General features: G+C 43.2%; 1 protein-coding gene across 1 annotated transcript in view; it reads left to right on the top strand.

The window, feature by feature from the left end:
- LOC121535307 (solute carrier family 22 member 23) overlaps positions 1-22,886 on the top strand; it is a 67,239-nt gene that overhangs the window by 14,856 nt on the left and 29,497 nt on the right. The window contains exons 2-3 of the mRNA XM_041842251.2: positions 2,977-3,080; positions 3,377-3,531. Of these exons, the coding sequence (XP_041698185.2) occupies positions 2,977-3,080; positions 3,377-3,531 (259 nt within the window). The remainder of the gene's footprint in view (positions 1-2,976; positions 3,081-3,376; positions 3,532-22,886) is intronic.

Here is a 22,886-nt window from a genome sequence, read left to right as displayed (position 1 = left end):
TTGAGCTCCTGTTCCTCTTATAGAATATTAGCTCAAAAGTATTGTGGAGCTCCTGCACCTAACTACAAACAGTACCAGCACCCAAAATGAGTACTAGAACCTATTTCAGTCCAAGTCAAGCACTGATAAGAAGTAATCAGGTAGGCCTATTTTATGACTGGATCAGAGCATTACATTTTTCCCTTTCACGCTGACTGATTATCGAAAGGGAGAGAGCTGGAAAGATTTTTCAAATACATTGAGGATCTAATGTAATTCTCAATGGATGTAAAAACAGACAACATTTGCTTGCTGTTTGAGGTGAAGAAAACATTACTTTGAGAAGCTCCACAGGTCACGTGGTCCTCTGTAGCTCAGCTGGTAGAGCACGGCGCTTGTAACGCCAGGGTAGTGGGTTCGATCCCCGGGACCACCTATACACAAAAAATGTATGCACGCATGACTGTAAGTTGCTTTGGAAAAAAGCGTCTGCTAAATGGCATATTGTTATTAGTGGTGGTGCGTTAAGCCAATCAGAAATACTATCAGATCCCCAAATGGGCACATTTATATGCCTACATTTGCGCGCAGGCCAGGTAGCCTATAGGCCTACTTCTATGCATGCATGTCCTTACTCAACATTGACAGGAGCGCTCCAAACAAAAGACAATTACTAAATTGACAAAACTCATAAATGGAATGAAATAAACAAAAACTTGTTTCTCACAAGTGTAGCATAGGTTGTGTTCACTCTGCAAACAATGTGTCCACTCCGACAATGATAACGGGAAGACTGGAATGAAAGTATTGAATGCATTAACAGAAATTACTGTAACCATAGTAACAAACATTATAGATTAGAAATTATAGGAATTAACGGTAAATGTACTACTGGTGATATATGTAACGGGGAATTGATATATATTTAACAATCAAACGCAAACAATTCACACAATGAAGTTATGAAACAATGAATGTGCACAAATTGGCGGGCGAGAGCGCATTCTAGAGAGAGAAGTGCATTGTGCATCTGGGCGCATGGTCAATCCGACTTCTGCATTGGCCATGCAGCATTTATGGTGATACGACCTCAGCAGAGGTCAGGGCATTCATACTTCGCAGAGAAGTGTAGAGCTGTTGTCAAGTGAGTTTGTGTTTTCTACCGTCAACCAATCTTTTCAACGTGGAGCTATACAGAGCCCTCCGCATTGTTACAACATTTGGGAGGCGCATGGCGATGTGGTACGGAGCTGGATTTGGCCTCTGCATGTCTCTGGAGGCTCTGCAATTGCATCACACTCTCCATATGGAGCCTCTGACCAGATTTTTGAATCAAGCATAAATTGGCTTTTAGTCTAGGCCTTTGCAATGGATTAGTACACTGAGATGAGCGGAAATATATATATATTTTTATGAGCGTTATATATATATATATTTGTTACTGCTCGACTAAAACAATCTCGGTAGACAAACAGCCTAATGACCAAACAATCGACAAGTTGAATAATTGGGGCCAGCCCTAACTCGTTCCTCATAATATTTGCATGCTCTGGATTAGTAATTGCATTTTTGGACAGTCCCGAGCCATTGCAGTTACGTTTACCAGAAATCAAAAACCAATGTAAAGTAATGGATGTGCTGTTTGGTACTTTCCAAAGCTGTGTCTTTGGGTATGTATTGGCTAATCTCGGAACTCTGAACCAAATCTTGTGTGTGCTTGTCTGTCTCTGTTGGCTAACCTGAGCTATACTCAGGGTGTCACACTGACCTACAGACATCCCATGTGTCACACACCTGTCACCATCACGCCCCACCCTTACACAACCTCTCCTTGACTCTTATATCCCTCAGACAGCTGGGAGCACAGAGGAGGCTCCAGTCCAGACCAGAGTACCAGTAACCCAGTAACCCCAACAGCCTGCCTCTCAGTTTACTCACAGCTGCATTGGGCTGAAAGTGTGGGGTGATAGTAGAGTGGATAAGTCAAACAGATTTGGGGTGACATTATCATCATTGACTAAAATGGGTTTACTCTGTATGTATTGTACACATACTTTACATGTAGACTTGAATCAGTATAGATTGATTTATTAGACAAACTCTGCATATATCTACTTCAGTTTCCCCTAAGGTTTCTTTCCAGTAGCGGTGGCAGAGTTAGGGGGGGGGGGGGTGAATGGGGTCTAGCTATTTTTTGCACTGTACTTTGTTAATCAATGTTTGATTGGTTTGTCCAAAGTGGGTTTATTCTGTTCACACATGTATGCACCTACAGCTGTATTCATCAGCAAATGAAAAAAAATATGAGCATGGATATATTGCTAATGCAAATCAGCTGTAGTGGCACAGCATGGTTTGCATTCTGGGAAGCCTACTGCTGATGGGGCAGAGGACTACACTACACAGCCAGAGGGAGAGCACACAGGCATGGGGGGTTGGAGTGGGGGTATACATATCATTATAGACTACACACAGAGGGCAATCTAGGCATTGGAAGGGGAAACTCTGCATAGGAGGCTACAGTACATTTACATGGTTGAATGCTTTTAATGGAGGCTTTAAATCAATGGTTATGGGTTTTGCTGAGTCTCTCTTTATATTTTAAGGCATTGTTAGCAAAGTGGGATGTCGGTTAAAGAAACTGAATTGAGATCAGGGGTTTGCTGCATGGTTCAAATCCTATATAGCAAGTTAGCTAGAATGCTCCTGTAGCTCTGAGTTAATGTTCCCATACAATCTGATAAATAATGTATGTGCTTCATATAGTTATTAGATATGTTGAGTAACACTCTGGCTGAGATAAGTCTGAATACAAAATGGCTGATGTGAATGGGTTGTTTCTCCCTATGCTGTAGTTTGGCTGCCCTCTGTGTGTTTCTTACTTTGTGTGAGAGTCTTTTGAGGAGTTGGGATAAAGCAGAAGACACATTTCCTTTTGACATTTGTGTTCATTAGAAAATCCAGTAACCTTCCTCTGTTCTTCTTCATCTTCTACAGTGGAGTCTGGTGTGTGACTCGGCGTGGAAGGTCCACATTGCTAAGTTCTCTCTGCTAGTGGGATCCATATTCGGATACCTGGTCTTTGGGGTCCTGGCAGACTGGTGAGTTTAATTATTCACTATTACATAATAAGTTATTACGTAATATCTTTATTACATAATAAAGTTATTACATAATATATTTTCATAGACATTTTGTTCAGGAGTTTTCATGTGTGTTTCTTGTTAATGCACTGAAACAATACCCTAAGGGGCAGACTTCAAAGGCTTTATTTAGCTTGTATTGTTTAAATATGGACAAGTAATTAAAGATCTTTCCTACTGTATTTGTGCTTCATCCTCTCTCTCTCTCTGTCTCTCTCTCTCCCCCATCCCTCCCTCTCTCCCTCCATCCTCAGGTTTGGTCGCCACCCGGTCCTAATCATCTCGGTCCTGTTCATGCTGGTTTTCGGCCTGACCGTGGCCTTCTCGGTCAACGTTCCCATGTTCAGCACCCTGCGCTTCTTCGAAGGCTTCTGCCTGGCAGGCATCGCCCTCTCCCTCTACATCCTCAGTAAGTCCTCAGTAAGTCCTGCAGACCTACTACACCATGCTATTCTGCATGCCTTTGCTATACTGTACAATCCATTGATTTATCTGTTTAGTGAGAATTTCAATTAGCGCTTTAGTAATGGATGTGCTGCTGTGTGGGCAGTAGTTGGTTCCCATAGCCTTGTCTTTGTGGAGTGTGTTATAGTTAGTAGACCCACATGTCTTGAGTTAGAATTCACATTCTATATTCAGTGCATTCGGAAAGTATTCAGACCCCTTGACTTTTTCCACATTTTGTTACCTTACAGCCTTATTCTAAAATTGATAAAATAGTTTTTTCCCCTCATCAATCTACACACAATACCCCATAATGACAAAGCAAAAACAGTTTTTTGAGGAACTTTTCCAAAATAATTAAATAAATAAATACTGAAATATACCATTTACAAAAGTATTCAGACCCTTTAATCAGTACTTTGTTGAAACATCTTTGGCAGTGATTACAGCCTCAAGTCTTCTTGGGTATGATGCTACAAGCTTGGCACACCTGTATTTGGGGAGTTTCTCCCATTCTTCTCTGCAGATCCTCTCAAGCTCTGTCAGGTTGGATGGGGAGCGTCGCTGCACAGCTATTTTCAGGTCTCCCCAGAGATGTTCGATCGGGTTCAAGTCCGGGCTCTGGCTGGGCCACTCAAGGACATTCAGAGACTTGTCCCGAAGCCACTGCTGCGTTGTCTTGGCTGTGTGCTTAGGGTCGTTGTCCTGTTGGAAGGTGAACCTTCGCCCCAGTCTGAGGTCCTGAGCGCTCTGGAGCAGGTTTTCATCAAGGATCTCTCTGTACTTTGCTCCGTTCATCTTTCCCTCGATCCTGACTAGTCTCCCAGTCCCTGCTGCTGAAAAACATCCCCACAGCATGATGCTGCCACCACCATGTTTCACCGTAGGGTGGTGTCAGATTTCCTCCAGACGTGACGCTTGGCATTCAGGCCAAAGAATTCAATCTTGGTTTCATCAGACCAGAGAATCTTGTTTCTCATGGTCTGAGAGTCCTTTAGGTGCCTTTTGGCAAACTCCAAGTGGGCTGTCATGTGCCTTTTACTGAGGAGTGGCTTCCGTCTGGCCACTGTACCATAAAGGCCTGATTGGTGGAGTGCTGCAAGATGGTTGTCCTTCTGGAAGGTTCTCCCATCTCCACAGAGTAACTCTGGAGCTCTGTCAGAATGACCATCGGGTTCTTGGTCACCTCACTGACCAAGGCCCTTCTCCATCGACTGCTCAGTTCGGGCGGCCAGCTCTATGAAGAGTCTTGGCGATTCCAAACTTCTTCCATTTAAGAATGATGGAGGCCATTGTGTTCTTGGGAACCTTCAATGCTGCAATTTTTTGGTACCCTTCCCCAGATCTGTGCCTAGACACAATCCTGTCTCGGAGCTCTACAGACAATTCCTTCGACCTCATGGCTTGGTTTTTGCTCTGACATGCACGGTCAACTGTGGGACCTTATATAGACAGGTGTGTGCCTTTCCTAATTATGTCCAATCAATTGAATTTACCACAGGTGGACTCCAATCAAGTTGTTGAAACATCTCAAGGATGATCAATGGAAACAGGATGCACTTGAGCTCAATTTTGCACGGCAAGCGGTACCGGAGTGCCAAGTCTAGGTCCAAAAGACTTCTCAACAGCTTCTACCCCCAAGCCATAAGACTCCTGAACAGCTAATCATGGCTACCCGGACTATTTGCACTGCCCCCCCCACCCCATCTTTTTACGCTGCTGCTACTCTGTTAATTATTTATGCATAGTCACTTTAACTCTACCCACATGTACATATTACTTCAACTACCTCAACTAGCCGGTGCCCCCGCACATTGACTCTGCACCGGTACCCCCCTGTATATATAGCCTCCCTACTGTTATTTTATTTTACTTCTGCTCTTTTTTTCTCAACACTTTTTTGTTGTTGTTTTATTTTACTTTTTTATAAAAAATAAATGCACTGTTGGTTAAGGGCTGTAAGTAAGCATTTCACTCTAATGTCTGCACCTGTTGTATTCGGCGCATGTGGCCAATAAAATTTTATTTGATTTGACTTGAATTTCCAATCTCATAGCAAAGGGTCTCAATACTTATGTAAGTATGGTATTTCTGTTTTTTAGGTTTAATAAATTTGCTAAAATGTCTAAAAACGTGTTTTTGCTTTGTCATTATGGGGTATTGTGTGTAGATTGATGAGGAAAACACATCATTTAATCAATTTTAGAATAAGGCTGTAACGTAACAAAATGTGGAAAATGTTAAGGGGTCTTATTACTTTCCAAATGCGCTGTATCATCAGATGGTGTTGCTGTATGACTAAGAGTAGGGAAATCCGCTATTCATGAGGTGTATTGTAAGTATGTTGTGAGGGCTGAAGTGTGTTCTTTCCAACAGATACTGTTAGTTATAGTTGCCTGTAAACTGTTAAAACAGGCCTCTGCATCACTGGAGATGACTGCAAGTGATTCAGAAGGAGCTGTGGAAACCTACTGGAGCCTCATAGAGATATATATCTGTACTGCCTAGCTTTTCCTATGCGTTTCATGTAGATGCTGTTGCAGCAGCTTCCGTAAGTCCAAGCTAGCTGCCTGTGTTTTCACTTAGCCCTGTTGCCACCAGCCCAGGCATCTGCATTGATAGAGACGACTACTAGCATTTGTACTTGTGTGGAAACCTAGTCTGTGTCCAAAATGGCACACTATTCCCTAGATAGTGCACTACTTTTGACCAGTGTTCTGTGTCAAAAGCATGTAGGGAATAGGGTGCCATTTCAGACGCAGCCCTTTCCAATGTGGGTCATGTTTGTGCAGGGTCAGCAGAGGTTCAGAGGCTGTTGAATATGTACTTAACACAGAGGGAGGCTGGAGAATGGCAAAGGCCACTGTGTAGGCGTAGTAGCAATACTGTCTGGTCTACTACATGGATCACTGGCAGAGCAGTGTCAGTCTCACACCTTTGAGGGGGTCAGTTACAATAGGTTTGTTTTGGTCTGGGTTGTAGTTCTAGGAAAGACGACATGGCATTGCTGGTAGACAGAGAGTGGAAAGTTATCAAGAGCGTGTGTACCTGTGGAGCCAAATTCACTTGATCAAAGAGCCTTTCAGTGTAAATGTAGCCTCTGATAGCATGCAACTTCTATTTTAGAGGGAGGCCCTCCGAAGCACAATTAAGCTCACTCGGCCAAATAAAAGTTTTTCCTGGGTTTGTCCTCTTATTAATGCTAATCAATCGACTGACTGACAAATACTGAGAGGGAAAAGGAGGAGGGGGGATATTGATAACCTGTCCGCTCCACTCTACTCCCTGGCCTTGCTCACTGCAGCGCTTCAGTGGTACTGTACTCTCCATAACAGTCACAGAGAGATGAATCCTCATTGCCGTTGAATGGTGACCTTTTCTCTCCACAGTAAAGGTTTGATGAGCAATAATCTGCTTTAGACAGCTGTTCCAGTCGGTCCTGCCGCTCGTTACTGTTGAAATGCATTTACCCAGCTAGCGAAGCGGGAGGAAGGGAGGTAGGAAGGGTGGAGGAGGGGGAGTTAATAGCGTCCTGATAACTAGTTGCGGTTGATGCCCAGTACAATCCCGCTGTATGATAGATCCCTAAAAGCCTCTTTGGCTGTAGTAATTGCCTGTTGCAGAGGGAGGAGGGGATGGAGGGGGCAGAGGGGCCCACCATGTTCTTGTCATTCTAACTTAATCCACACTGTCTACCTTGAAAAGCCTTGCAGCTCTCCAAAAATAGAGCACTAGGATTGGTCCGTACTGAGTGGAGCAGAGTGGAGGGGCAGGATGAATGTGGAGACTAGAGGGGTTCCTGGCTGTTCAGAGGTTGCAGAGAAAAGGAATAGTTGTTGTGTAATGGGGCAGATGTTTGTAAAGCAGTGATGAAGTGTCAGACTGATGAGTGTTGACTGTAGTTGGGGTGTTAAGAATGCAGAGTGATTGATGTGTACAGTACAGTCGTGGTCAAACGTTTTGAGAATGACACAAGTATTGGTCTTCACAAAGTTTGCTGCTTCAGTGTTATGAGATATTTTTGTCAGATGTTACTATGGTATACTGAAGTATAATTACATTTTAAAGCTTCTAGTCTGTTATTCTAACTCAATCAGCATGACAGAGTGATCTCCAGCCTTGTCCTTGTAAACACTCACCTGTGTTAACGAGAGAACCACTGACATGATGGCAGCTGGTCCTTTTGTGGCAGGGCTGAAATGCAGTGAAAATGTTTTTGGGGATTAAGTTCATTTTCATGGCACAGAGGGACTTTGCAATTAATTGCAATTCATCTGATCACTCTTCATGACATTCTGGAGTATATGCAAATTGCCATCATCAAAACTGAGGCAGCAGACTTAGTGAAAATTAGTATTTCTGTCATTGTCAAAACTTTTGACTACGACTGTACATGCTTCTGTAATTTTTTTCCATCTGATTTCTGTCTCCTTAGCTCATTATAGCATACTGCAGGGTCCAAGGCCGTGTCCGAAATCTGTTTTGCCTACTACAATTACCAAAACTATACTGAATAAAAATATAAACACATGCCACAATTGCATTTTTTTTACTGAGTTACAGTTCATATAAGGAAATCAAATAAATTCAATAGGCCCTAATCTATGGATTTCACATGACTGCAATACAGATATGCATCTGTTGGTGACAGATACCTTTAAAAAAAAAGTAGGGGCGTGGATCAGAAAACCAGTCAGTATCTGGTGTGACCACCATTTGCCTCATGCAGCGCAACACATCTCCTTCGCATATAGTTGATCAGGCTGATTATTGTGGCCTGTGGAATGTTGTCCCAATCCTCTTCAATGGCTGTGTGAAGTTGCTGGATATTGTCGGCAATGGGAACACGCTATCATACACGTCAATCCAGAGCATCCCAAACATGCTCAATGGGTGACATGTCTGGTGAGTATGCAGGCCATGGAAGAACTGTGACATTTTCATCTTCCAGGAATTGTGTACAGATCCTTGCGACATGGGGGCGTGGATTATCATGCTGAAACATGAGGCGATGGCGGAGGATGAATGGCACGATAATGGGGCTCAGGATCTTGTCACGGTATCTCTGTGCATTCAAATTGCTACCGATAAAATGCAATTTTGTTTGTTGTCTGTAGCTTATGCCTGCCCATGCCATATCCCACCGACACCATGGGGCACTCTGTTCACAACGCTGACATCAGCAAACTGATCGCCCACACAACGCCATACACATGGTCTGCGGTTGTGAGGCCGGTTGGACATACTGACAAATTCTCTAAAACAACGTTGGAGGTGGCTTATGGTAGAGAAATTAACATTTAATTATCTAGTAACAGCTCTGGTGGACATTCCAGCAGTCAGCATGCCAATTGTACACTCCCTCAAAACTTGAGACATTGGTGGCATTGTGTTGTGTGACAAAACTGCACATTTAAGAGAGGCCTTTTATTGTCCCCAGCACAAGGTGCACCTGTGTAATGATCATGCTGTTTAATCAGCTTCTTGATCTGCCACACCTGTCAGGTGGATGGATTATCTTGGCAAAGGAGAAATGCTCACTAACAGGGGTGTTAACAAATGTGTGCACAAAACTTGAGAAAAATAAGATTTTTGTGCATATGGAAAATTTCTGGGATCTTTTATTTCAGCTCATGAAACATGGGACCAACAATTTACATGTTGCGTTTCTATTTTTGTTCAGTGTACATACTGTGTACTAAACATATACTGCATGCTATTTCATACGAAAATTATGAAAATGTATGCACTCACTACTTACTGTAAGTCGCTCTGGATAAGAGTGTCTGCTAAATGACAAATGTAAAATGTAGAACGTACTGTTTAGTCAAATTGATTGCAGTAAGCAACAAAATATGAACATACTAGGCTTACCCATACTGAGAATGTGTCATCTCACTGTTTGCTGACTAGATACTGTGTGTGTATGGACACAATTAAATTGAGGCCCAGTCTCTCTTTCTCTCTCTCTCTCTCTCTCTCTCTCTCTCTCTCTCTCTCTCTCTCTCTCTCTCTCTCTCTCTCTCTCTCTCTCTCTCTCTCTCTCTCTCTCTCTCTCTCTCTCTCTCTCTGTCTGTCTGTCTGTCTGTCTGTCTGTCTGTCTGTCTGTCTTGCCAATTCTTTCTCCCGCCCGCTCCACCCTTCTCTTTCTCTCTGTCTAGTCTCCACCTCTCCGCCCTCTGTCTTTCTCTCTCCTGTTTTTCCACTCATCATCAACTGCCATCCCAGTGATTGCTGAGTAAATACTGTAGAGTGTATGTACGCTTTAAGGAGTGCCACTAAATCACTCGGGCAACTCTCCTCAGGCAACAGTGATAAAAGACTATGTATGTACCTGGAGTTCAAACCCACTACATTTCATTCTCTGTCAGTGTTTTTGAGCAACACACATCAGACAGGCAGAGCAAGGAGAGGGATTTTCCATCAAGGTTATGTGCTAATTGGTCGGGACTACATTCTCTGTCTACTTGTTAAAACTATCGCACATTCATTGTTATAGTTTTTTTGTTGTTGTTAGAATCGCTAGTGTAACTAGCAAACCCATGGTGGGCCTATATTTGCTTTAAAGATTTGTCTAGATAATGTCTGAGCTCGCAATTTCAATTTTAGTATTCAAATTCATACCAGTACAGTTTGGAATAATCGCTCGATGTAATGTGTGTCGTTTTGTTCTCTCTCCGGAGTTAGCTAGCTAGCCAAGTCATTTAAGTTGATTGAGTCTCTGTTGTAAGCTATACTGTAGTCTGTATTGTTGGTCATATCGTTGAGGTGGTATACATGATATGGTTATGGTCACATCTTCCCTCTGCCTCTCTGTATGTTGCCAGAACTCCACTAATGCTGGTGCTAATAAGGCTGGTCTTATTGTTATTCAAACCCTACATCACTATAGCTATTCTATTGCTATGTATATTATAGGCATCTTTAGACTTTGACTTGACAAAAAGAGTCTGTTCACAAAAACACAAGCATTCAGGCCAAATGGAAGGAATTGTGGTAGCCTCACATGCCAGGCATCTAGACCGTCATATCAGCACGGCTATTAAGAGACGTGAATTGTGAGGAAACCTGGGAAAAACAGTGTAGTATTTGGATCAAGGGTAAAGTATTGGACCAAGGGAGTGACTATATATTAAATATATGTTATTGTAGTAATGTCACCTTGCCTTGCAATCCAAGATTCCCCACATAAATGGCATTATTCCCTTCCTCCTTTTCCCAAAGTGAGTAAGTAGTCATAATCCTGGTAGACTAATTTACTTTGCCAGTTGGTCACACACGTTGGTCTGAAGAGAGAGACTGTAATCCAGGTAAAACCCTGCAGTGTTCACTGTCAACAAAGTGACATTTCCCCATGTAAACCACCATGTAAGCTACCGCATCTGGTTTCATTCTACCTAGAGACAGGACGCAGTGCTGCACCATAGAGTTGATTGATGTTGACAAACTCTCTGTGTGGCTCATGTTCTCCCGTAGTCACACACAGAGACACAGTGACTCAAAAGGCTCTGGAGTGCATATGACAGTGATTCCCCTACCATTACATAAGTAGGGTTGGCCCTTCCATCTATCTTCCACCTGTTATTCCTGGGCTAAAAGTATTTCACATGGTATGTTTGGGCCCTGAATAGGCTTGCAAAATTACTGTAACTTTCCCACAATTCCCTGGTTTTCCAGAAATCCTGTCTGGAGGATTCCGGATTTGTTACTTAATCCCTTCTGTGTCTGGGAATCTTCCAACCGGGATTTCTGAACAACCTGGGAATTTTGTGAAGTTTACCAGAATTTTGCAACCCTAGCCCTGGATGCTGCTTGGGGGGCCCTACTGTACCACACCGCCAATGGCAACACTGACGTGTAGGAGAAACACTGAGGGTATGGTTAGTAAAAGGACAGAAGCAGCCCCCCACCTCCCCTCGCTCTCCCACCCTTAACTATATCCCCAGTGCCAGCCCGCCAGTCAGCCAGCCAGACAGTCTGTTGGTGAGTTGTATTGCGGGTGGTAAGTCCCTGTAGGAGAGAGGTTTGTGTAAATTCCTGTGTTTGTTCCACTAAGCTGGCTTGTCGGGTTCAGGCATACTGCAGGGGCGGACAGGGCTGATATGAGGCGACACCTAATACTGCTCCTGATGCTACTGCCTTCCAGACAGACTGAGAGAGAGAGAGAGAGAGAGAGAGAGAGAGAGAGAGAGAGAGAGAGAGAGAGAGAGAGAGAGAGAGAGAGAGAGAGAGAGAGAGAGAGAGAGAGAGAGAGAGAGAGAGAGAGAGAGAGAGAGAGAGAGAGAGAGAGAGAGAGAGAGAGAGAGAGAGAGTACAGAGGGAGGGATAGGGTGGGGAGAGGGACATGGGAGAGACAAGACTAGTGAGGGATAGTGAGAGAGGAGAGAGACTGGGGGAGAGAGACTTGGGGAGAGAGAGACTGGGGGAGAGAGAGACTGGGGAGAGAGAGAGACGGTGAGAGAGGGGGACGGGGAGAGACAGCGAGATGGAGAGAGAGCGAGAGAGATGGAGAGAGATAGACGGGAGAGAGAAACGGGGGGAGAGAGATAGATGGGGAGAGAGAGAGAGAGAGACGGAGAGAGAGAGAGAGAGAGAGAGAGAGAGCGAGACAGGGAGAGCGAGACAGGGAGAGAAAGAGACTGGGAGAGAAAGAGACTGGGAGAGAAAGAGACAGGGAGAGAAAGAGACTGGGAGAGAAAGAGACGGGCAGAGAGACATTGGGAGAGAGAGACGGGGAGAGAGAGACTGGGGATAGAGAAAGACGGGGGAGAGAGAAAGACGGGGGAGAGAAAAAGACGGGGAGAGAAAGAGATGGGGGAGAAGACGGGGGAGAGAGAGAGAGACGGGGGAGAGAGAGAGAGACGGGGGAGAGAGAGAGAGACTGGAGGAAAGAGAGACGGTGGATAAAGATAGGGGAGAGAGAGAGAGATGGGGGAGAGAGAGACGGGGGAGAGAGAGAGAGAGAGATAGATGGGGAGACAGAGAGACGGGGAGAGAGAGTGAGAGGGAAACAGAAACCGAGGGGACAGATGGGAGAGAGGGATTACAAAGGGACATTATATAAGCAGCACAGCTCTATGTAATGACTCATTAGTATGCTAATTATTTAATGTTATCACTCTGTGTTAGGGTTTGCTGTGCATTTACCTACAATGCCCAGGATGTGCTCTCCACTCCACAGGAGCAGGCCATTTTAAGACTGGCACATCCAACCTATCCACCTGTACATAGCAGAATAGCAAAGCTGACGCCTAAAGAGTCATCTGATACACCACTATTTTTTTTTTTACCTCAAGGTTCCATCACTGCAGTATGTTAGTGTTTTTAGCAATGTAGCATCAGGAATTGCTCCAGTGCTTAGCCAGGGTCACGTTAATGCTAACGTCTGTAGCTTAGCGTGTAAATGCAGAGCTGTGTTTTTCATCAGCTTGTTTTCAGGGAGTGTTCTGCTCCCAACACGGCTGGGTCTGACTCATGCTAGCTGTATGTGTGTGTGTGTGAGTGAGAGAGTTCATTGTGGTCTGTGATCAGTGTTTGCCAGGGTTATTGTGCTCTGGGGTATGGTAGACCTAGCTAGCTATATTGATTTATCTCTGTATATGTTATTGTTAGCTCATGTTTTGCCCGCTTATATAGACCATTACTTCTCTTCCAGCCTGTAATACGATTGAATTCAACTATTGAACTATATACAGTACGTTCCATCTGATAGTCTTAATTGGATCATTTTAGCTAGATCATCGGATCATTTTAGTAGCCTACAATTTATTCCTTTAACTTAATGAATCGTAAATGTTGACAACCATGCTCTTCAAATCAAATCAAATGTTATTGGTCACATACACATATTTAGCAAATGTTATTGCGGGTGTAGCGAAATGCTTGTGTTCCTAGCTTCAACAGTGCAGTAGTATCTAACAATTCACAACAATATACACAAATGTAAAAGTAAAAGAATGGAATTCTTAGTCTAATGACAAAAGTATACAGTGTATTGGAGAGATCTCAGTATATTGTATATCTACAACCCGGACAACACAGTCATAGAAGACAAGCAAACATAGAAATCATATCATATCAACCCTGTTAGTAGGCCTCTGCTTGTTGATTCATATACTGTATCGGGAGCTCGTGTGATCCTAGAATGTTGAACAGTGTTTCAACAGAAACTACTTGATGTCACTCTGGCTGCAGTGTTCCAAAGTCTTGCACCTGCCTGCCTTATGCGAGTGTGCGCCTGTGTGTGTGTTGCCTTGCCTTGCCTCAGGGCCCTTGTTGAGGGATGAGGGATGAGCTAGTAGAGCTGATGATGTCATCAGACAGTTAATTAGGACTGCCCCAGCCCTGTGTACTAGGAGTCACAAGTGTGTGTGGGTAGGATTATCCAGATTTGACTACATGTTTTTGTTGTCTGCCACATGCCTACCACTAATCTAGTCTAGGTGATTTGATCAGGTTTCTTGATCTGTTTAAGGGATAAAGAAGCAGGTTGTATCTTGATCACTGAACCGCTGACAGTAAATGAGACATACTACCTACAGTGGGGAGAACAAGTATTTGATACACTGCCGATTTTGCAGGTTTTCCTACTTACAAAGCATGTAGAGGTCTGTACTTTTTATCATAGGTACACTTCAACTGTGAGAGACACAATCTAAAACAAAAATCCAGAAAATCACATTGTATGATTTTTAAGTAATTCATTTGCATTTTATTGCATGACATAAGTATTTGATACATCAGAAAAGCAGAACTTAATATTTGGTACAGAAACCTTTGTTTGCAATTACAGAGATCATACGTTTGCTGTAGGTCTTGACCAGGTTTGCACACACTGCAGCAGGGATTTTGACCCACTCCTCCATACAGACCTTCTCCAGATCCTTCCGGTTTCGGGGCTGTCGCTGGGCAATACGGACTTTCAGCTCCCTCCAAAGATTTTCTATTGGGTTCAGGTCTGGAGACTGGCTAGGCCACTCCAGGACCTTGAGATGCTTCTTACGGAGCCACTCCTTAGTTGCCCTGGCTGTGTGTTTCAGGTCGTTGTTATGCTGGAAGACCCAGCCACGACCCATCTTCAATGCTCTTACTGAGGGAAGGAGGTTGTTGGCCAAGATCTCGCGATACATGGCCCCATCCATCCTCCCCTTAATACGGTGCAGTCATCCTGTTCCCTTTGCAGAAAAGCATCCCCAAAGAATGATGTTTCCACCTCCATGCTTCACGGTTGGGATGGTGTTCTTGGGGTTGTACTCATCCTTCTTCTTCCTCCAAACACGGCGAGTGGAGTTTAGACCAAAAAGCTCTATTTTTGTCTCATCAGACCACATGACCTTCTCCCATTCCTCCTCTGGATCATCCAGATGGTCATTGGCAAACTTCAGACGGGCCTGGACATGCGCTGGCTTGAGCAGGGGGACCTTGCGTGCGCTGCAGGATTTTAATCCATGATGGCGTAGTGTGTTACTAATGGTTTTCTTTGAGACTGTGGTCCCAGCTCTCTTCAGGTCATTGACCAGGTCCTGCCGTGTAGTTCTGGGCTGATCCCTCACCTTGCTCATGATCATTGATGCCCCACGAGGTGAGATCTTGCATGGAGCCCCAGACCGAGTGTGATTGACCGTCATCTTGAACTTCTTCCATTTTCTAATAATTGCGCCAACAGTTGTTGCCTTCTCACCAAGCTGCTTGCCTATTGTCCTGTAGCCCATCCCAGCCTTGTGCAGGTCTACAATTTTATCCCTGATGTCCTTACACAGCTCTCTGGTCTTGTCCATTGTGGAGAGGTTGGAGTCTGTTTGATTGAGTGTGTGGACAGGTGTCTTTTATACAGGTAACGAGTTCAAACAGGTGCAGTTAATACAGGTAATGAGTGGAGAACAGGAGGGCTTCTTAAAGAAAAACTAACAGGTCTGTGAGAGCCGGAATTCTTACTGGTTGGTAGGTGATCAAATACTTATGTCATGCACTAAAATGCAAATTAATTACTTAAAAATCATACAATGTGATTTTCTGGATTTTTGTTTTAGATTCCGTCTCTCACAGTTGAAGTGTACATATGATAAAAATTACAGACCTCTACATGCTTTGTAAGTAGGAAAACCTGCAAAATCGGCAGTGTATCAAATACTTGTTCTCCCCACTGTATATGTGATCAGTCCATTCATTCTAGTCAGACTAATGTGTTTTAGTGTTGACGCATCTCAACACTCACAAGGCTGCATTGATTATTCTGTGTGGTTACACCTTAGAGTCTGCACTCACTTCAACTTAATTACATACATAGGCCTACTCCTATACTACTTCACCAAAAGTATGTTGACACCTGCTTGTCAAATATCTAATTCCAAAATCATGGGCATTAATATGGAGTTGGTCCCACCTTTGCTGCTATAACAGCCTCCAGTCTTCTGGGAAGGCTTTCCACTAGATGTTGGAACATTGCTGCGGGGACTTGCTTCTATTCAACTAGAGCATGAGTGAGGACAGGCACTGATGTTGGGCGATTAGGCCTGGCTCGCAGTCAGCGTTCCAATTCATCCTGAAGGTGGTCGATGGGGTTGAGGTCAGGGCTCTGTGCAGGCCAGTCAAGTTGTTCCACACCAACCTCGAAAAAACAATTTCTATATGGACCACACTTTGTGCATGGGGGCATTGTCATGCTGAAACAAGAAAGGGCCTTCCCCAAACACAAAGTCGGAAGCACAGAATCGTCTAGAATGTCATTGTATGCTGTAGCGTTAAGATTTATCTTGGTGATGTGGATATACTCAGAATACATATTCCAAATGAAATAAATGATCTCACTCCAGTACATTTTTATAGAAAGTTAGCAAAAATAGATAAGATCTTGCTACCATGGAAAGGTAAATACCTGTCTATTTGTGGAAAAATCACCCTGATTAACTCTTTAGTATTATCCCAGTTTACCTATTTGCTTATGGTCTTGCCTATGCCTAGCGAACAGTTTGTTAAATTATATGAGAAAAAAATATTCAATTTTATTTGGAATGACAAGCCAGACAAAATTAAATCCTCCAGAAACGACAGAACAAATAATGCAACATATATTGTGGTTAAAGTCAAATATACTAATTGATAAAAAACCATTATTTTTCCAAAAAATGTTTAAAAAAGGTATAATCTTCGTAAATGATATCATAGGTAAGACTGGTGGAGTTATGTCACACATGCAGCTAACAAAAACATATGGAAATGTCTGTTCTACCCAAAATTACAACCAAATAATTGCAGCATTACCGCAAAAATGGAAGAGGAAAGTGGAAGGGGGAAAAAGTAAGGAACTTGTCTGTCGGCCCTGCATTAAAGAACATAATTGGTTAAAGAAAATAGTGATAAATAAAAAAGTATACCAGTTTCATTTAAGGACCAAAGGATTGACAGCCGTCCCATATAGATTGCAAAATAAACAGTCCTCTCACTGTCAACTGCGTTTATTTTCAGCAAACGTAACATGTGTAAATATTTTTATGAACATAACAAGATTCAACAACTGAGACATAAACTGAACAAGTTCCACAGACATGTGACTAACAGAAATTGAATAATGTGTCCCTGAACAAAGGGGGGTCAAAATCAAAAGAAACAGTCAGTATCTGGTGTGGCCACCAGCTGCATTAAGTACTGCAGTGCATCTCCTCCTCATGGACTGCACCAGATTTGCCAGTTCTTGCTGTGCGATGTTACCCCACTCTTCCACCAAGGCACCTGCAAGTTCCCAGACATTTCTGGGGGGAATGGCCCTAGCCCTCACCCTCCGATCTAACAGGTCCCAGACGTGCTCAATGGGATTGAGATCCGAGCTCTTCATTGGCCATGGCAGAACACTGACATTCCTGTCTTGCAGGAAATCATGCACAGAACGAGCAGTATGGCTGGTGGCATTGTCATGCTGGAGGGTCATGTCAGGATGAGCCTGCAGAAAGGGCACCACATGAGGGAGGAGGATGTCTTCCCTGTAACGCACAGCATTGAGATTTCCTGCAATGACAACAAGCTCAGTCCGATGATGCTGTGACACACCGCCACAGACCATGACGGACCCTCCACCTCCATATCGATCCCGCTCCAGAGTACAGGCCTTGGTGTAACGCTCATTCCTTCGACGATAAACGCGAATCCGACCATCACCCCTGGTGAGACAAAACCGCGACTCGTCAGTGAAGAGCACTTTTTGCCAGTCCTATCTGGTCCAGCGACGGTGGGTTTGTGCCCATAGGCGACGTTGTTGCCGGTGATGTCTGGTGAGGACCTGCCTTACAACAGGCCTACAAGCCCTCAGTCCAGCCGCTCTCAGCCTATTGTGGACGGTCTGAGCACTGATGGAGGGATTGTGCGTTCCTGGTGTAACTCGGGCAGTTGTTGTTGCCATCCTGTACCTGTCCTGCAGATGTGATGTTCGAATGTACCGATCCTGTGCAGGTGTTGTTACATGTGGTCTGCCACTGCGAGGACGATCAGCTGTCCGTCCTGTGTCCCTGTCTTAGGCGTCTCACAGTATGGACATTGCAATTTATTGCCCTGGCAACATCTGCAGTCCTCATGCCTCCTTGCAGCATGCCTAAGGCACGTTCACGCAGATGAGCAGGGACCCTGGGCATCTTTCTTTTGGTGTTTTTCAGAGTCAGTAGAAAGGCCTCTTTAGTGTCCTAAGTTTTCATAACTGTGACCTTAATTGCCTACCATCTATAAGCTGTTAGTGTCTTAATGATCGTTCCACAGGTGCGTGTTCATTCATTGTTTATGGTTCATTGAACAAGCATGGGAAACAGTGTTTAAACCCTTTACAATGAAGATCTGTGAAGTTATTTGGATTTTTACAAATTATCTTTGAAAGAGAGGGTGCTGAAAAAGGGTTTAGTTAGGAAGAGATTTTTGACATACTGATTGCATGGCATAGTGTTTATGAACTGATACGCAAAACGACGCCGGATTCATAACTTAGAATTTCAATTTAAGTTATTATACAAAATTCTTGCTACCAATAGAATGTTATTTATTTGGGAGATACAATCTTCCCAGCTCTGCAGATTTTGCTGCGAAGAGACAGAATCATTAGATCATTTGTTTTGGTACTGTCCATTTGTAGCTTGTTTTTTGTCACAGGTCCAGGAATGGCTGAAGGAATGCAATATTTACCTGAAGCTAACCCTGCAGATAGCGCTACTGGGTGATCTGAAACGTCATAGTCAATCGATCAATATTATAATAATACTTTTAGCAAAAATGTTTATTTAGATAGATGGGAGGTGTTGAATGGAACTGAAGGATGGGACTAATAACAACTAACAACAACTAATAACAACAAGATAACTAATGTAAAGCATACTGTGTCCATAAGTACAGTGGGGGAAAAAAGTATTTAGTCAGCCACCAATTGTGCAAGTTCTCCCACTTAAAAAGATGAGAGAAGCCTGTAATTTTCATCATAGGTACACGTCAACTATGACAGACAAATTGAGAAATGTTTTTCCAGAAAATCACATTGTAGGACTTTTAATGAATTTATTTGCAAATTATGGTGGAAAATAAGTATTTGGTCACCTACAAACAAGCAAGCTTTCTGGCTCTCACAGAGCTGTAACTTCTTCTTTAGAGGCTCCTCTGTCCTCCACTCATTACCTATATTAATGGCACCTGTTTGAACTTGTTATCAGTATAAAAGACACCTGTTCACAACCTCAAACAGTCACACTCCAAACTCCACTATGGCCAAGACCAAAGAGCTGTCAAAGGACACCAGAAACAAAATTGTAGACCTGCACCAGGCTGGGAAGACTGAATCTGCAATAGGTAAGCAGCTTGGTTTGAAGAAATCAACTGTGGGAGCAATTATTAGGAAATGGAAGACATACAAGACCACTGATAATCTCCCTCGATCTGGGGCTCCATGCAAGATCTCACCCCGTGGGGTCAAAATGATCACAAGAACGGTGAGCAAAAATCCCAGAACCACACGGGGGGACCTAGTGAATGACCTGCAGAGAGCTGGGACCAAAGTAACAAAGCCTACCATCAGTAACACACTATGGCGCCAGGGACTCAAATCCTGCAGTGCTAGACGTGTCCCCCTGCTTAAGCCAGTACATGTCCAGGCCCGTCTGAAGTTTGCTAGAGTGCATTTGGATGATCCAGAAGAGGATTGGGAGAATGTCATATGGTCAGATGAAACCAAAATATGACTTTTTGGTAAAAACTCAACTCGTCGTGTTTGGAGGACAAAGAATGCTGAGTTGCATCCAAAGAACACCATACCTACTGTGAAGCATGGGGGTGGAAACATCATGCTTTGGGGCTGTTTTTCTGCAAAGGGACCAGGACGACTGATCCGTGTAAAGGAAAGAAGGAATGGGGCCATGTATCGTGAGATTTTGAGTGAAAACCTCCTTCCATCAGCAAGGGCATTGAAGATGAAACGTGGCTGGGTCTTTCAGCATGACAATGATCCCAAACACACCGCCCGGGCAACGAAGGAGTGGCTTCGTAAGAAGCATTTCAAGGTCCTGGAGTGGCCTAGCCAGTCTCCAGATCTCAACCCCATAGAAAATCTTTGGAGGGAGTTGAAAGTTCGTGTTTCCCAGCGACAGCCCCAAAACATCACTGCTCTAGAGGAGATCTGCATGGAGGAATGGGCCAAAATACCAGCAACAGTGTGTGAAAACCTTGTGAAGACTTACAGAAAATATTTGACCTGTGTCATTGCCAACAAAGGGTATATAACAAAGTATTGAGAAACTTTTGTTATTGACCAAATACTTACCTATTGCAGATTCAGTCTTCCCAGCCTGGTGCAGGTCTACAATTTTGTTTCTGGTGTCCTTTGACAGCTCTTTGGTCTTGGCCATAGTGGAGTTTGGAGTGTGACTGTTTGAGGTTGTGGACAGGTGTCTTTTATACTGATAACAAGTTCAAACAGGTGCCATTAATACAGGTAACGAGTGGAGGACAGAGGAGCCTCTTAAAGAAGAAGTTACAGGTCTGTGAGAGCCAGAAATCTTGCTTGTTTGTAGGTGACCAAATACTTATTTTCCACCATAATTTGCAAATAAATTCATAAAAAATCCTACAATGTGATTTTCTGGATTTTTTTTTCTCAATTTGTCTGTCATAGTTGACGTGTACCTATGATGAAAATTACAGGCCTCTCTCATCTTTTTAAGTGGGAGAACTTGCACAATTGGTTGCTGACTAAATACTTTTTTTCCCCACTGTATATTTGCAAGATAAAAAAACATATGAGGGATTTGAAGTGATGCAATCTATCTGCAATATTAAAGCAGATCAAATATAATAAATTAATAAATTGCATCTTCACTGGAACTAAGTGGCCTAGCCTGAACCATGAAATAAAGCCGGTATGATGTAGCATTGTGATAAAGCCCTCACTACACTGGAAGTTAATAGGAATATGACATTTAGATCGCGAAAACATCTATCATACATGTCCGATTTGAATACTGGCCAATGTCATAACGCGGGAGGTTGTCTTCTCTCGAATTAACCATTGATCATATTTTTTGTGATATTACTACTTCAAGGGCCACATTTCTCCTATTTTTCAGCCTTTTCAGTCCATGGTGCATTTCATAGTGCCGTTGCGAATGTCAGACTCCACTCTGCGAGGCACATCGTGAGATTGTAGACTCTTAAATTGATAGGCGTTTGTTTAGGCGATTTTACAGCTAACTAGCTACTTCACATGCTGATATTGAGTTTGGTATTATTATGTGTAGCTACATTTGCTTGCAGGTAGCTAGCCAGCCAGCCAGCCTATAGAGAGCATTGCATTTTGGGTTTTGTAGTCAACTTGAGCTGCAACAGATTTCCACAACGATTTTCACGTTGCTACTGCAGTGGAAGAATGCCAGAAGGTGATACTCGCGACTGGTGACTTGCAGGCGCTGAGGCCCAGCATGGTGATTGAATCACAATTTATGACATTGTTTGGATGGCTGACCTTTTGTGGCCTATCACAGGGGTCAAACACACCTTATCTGTTGTAATCTCGGGGATGAGACATTCTCACAGAACCCTGGGAGCAAGGACACTGTTGGGGGTGTGAAGACGGATGAAAACGTGAAATGTTTGGGACTGTTTCAAGATTTCGTAAAGAGCTATGCATTTTGATATGTTTTATTGTACTGTAAGTGTTATGGATTTATTGTTACAGGGAAACTGTTATTTTGTTCATCGGACGGCGGACAGTTCAAAGAGGAGCGACACAGGGTGCACTCCTATCATTTAAATTGATTTGATTAGATTAGAATCTAGGTGTGTTTTCCTGTCTTTTGTTTTTACTAGCAAAGTGCAAAGAAATGTTAATTCAGGTTGGGTGTGAGTTCTCCTTGAATTTGGTTAAAAGGACAGTGAATTTGTTCATACATTGAGAACTTGCTACTAAGCTCCTGTGTGTATCAGACACACATATTCTTTTCTCTTAGAGATTATTCTGAACTGAAGACACGTGTAACCACGTTAAGTCTTAGCATATTGGTGATAGTCATTTACTCTGAGTAGTCTGTAATGTATCATGTATTTCATGTACACTGTAATTGTTTGAGTGTTCATTATTTTGTGACTAATAAATTATATTAGTTGAATTGAGTAAATCTATTCCTCATTTTACAGATGAATTATTTGATTGACTATACGTTCATAATTTAGTAGGTCTACTTGTAGTTATATACACTATACACATAGCATATGCTTGGGTACCAACGTGACATCTCTGATCTGCTTGCCTCAATAAATTCATGCTAGAAGATTGGTCGCCAGGATTAGCTATTTGTATCTCTTAATAATTGCATAATGGTGCAAATTAGACGCATGTTCATTGTACATTTACATTTACATCATTTAGCAGACGCTCTTATCCAGAGCGACTTACAAATTGTAGTCATACTACCTTGACTAGATTCTTCCAGAGACATACAGGGACTGTTGCATTTATTCACATAATATTGGAGTTTGGAACCACCAAGACACTTCCTAGATCTGGCCGCCCGGCCAAACTGAGCAATTGGGGGAGAAGGGTCTCTGTTTGGGAGTGGACCAAGAAAATGATGGTCACTTTGACAGAGCTCCAGAGTTCCTCTGTGGAGATGGGAGAACCTTCCAGAAGGACAACCATCTCTGCAGCACTCCACCAATCAGGCCTTTATGGTAGGGTGGCCAGATGGAAGCCACTCCTCAGTAAAAGGCACATGACAGCCCACTTGGAGTTTGCCTAAAGGCACCTAAAGACTCTCAGACCATGGAAAAACAAGATTCTCTGGTCTGATGAAACCAATATTTAAATCT

This window comes from Coregonus clupeaformis, chromosome 21 (genome assembly GCF_020615455.1).
Source record: "Coregonus clupeaformis isolate EN_2021a chromosome 21, ASM2061545v1, whole genome shotgun sequence".
Classification (NCBI taxonomy): domain Eukaryota; kingdom Metazoa; phylum Chordata; class Actinopteri; order Salmoniformes; family Salmonidae; genus Coregonus; species Coregonus clupeaformis.
The sequence above is the reverse complement of the archived record's forward strand: the minus strand, read 5'-3'. Positions and strand labels throughout refer to the sequence as shown.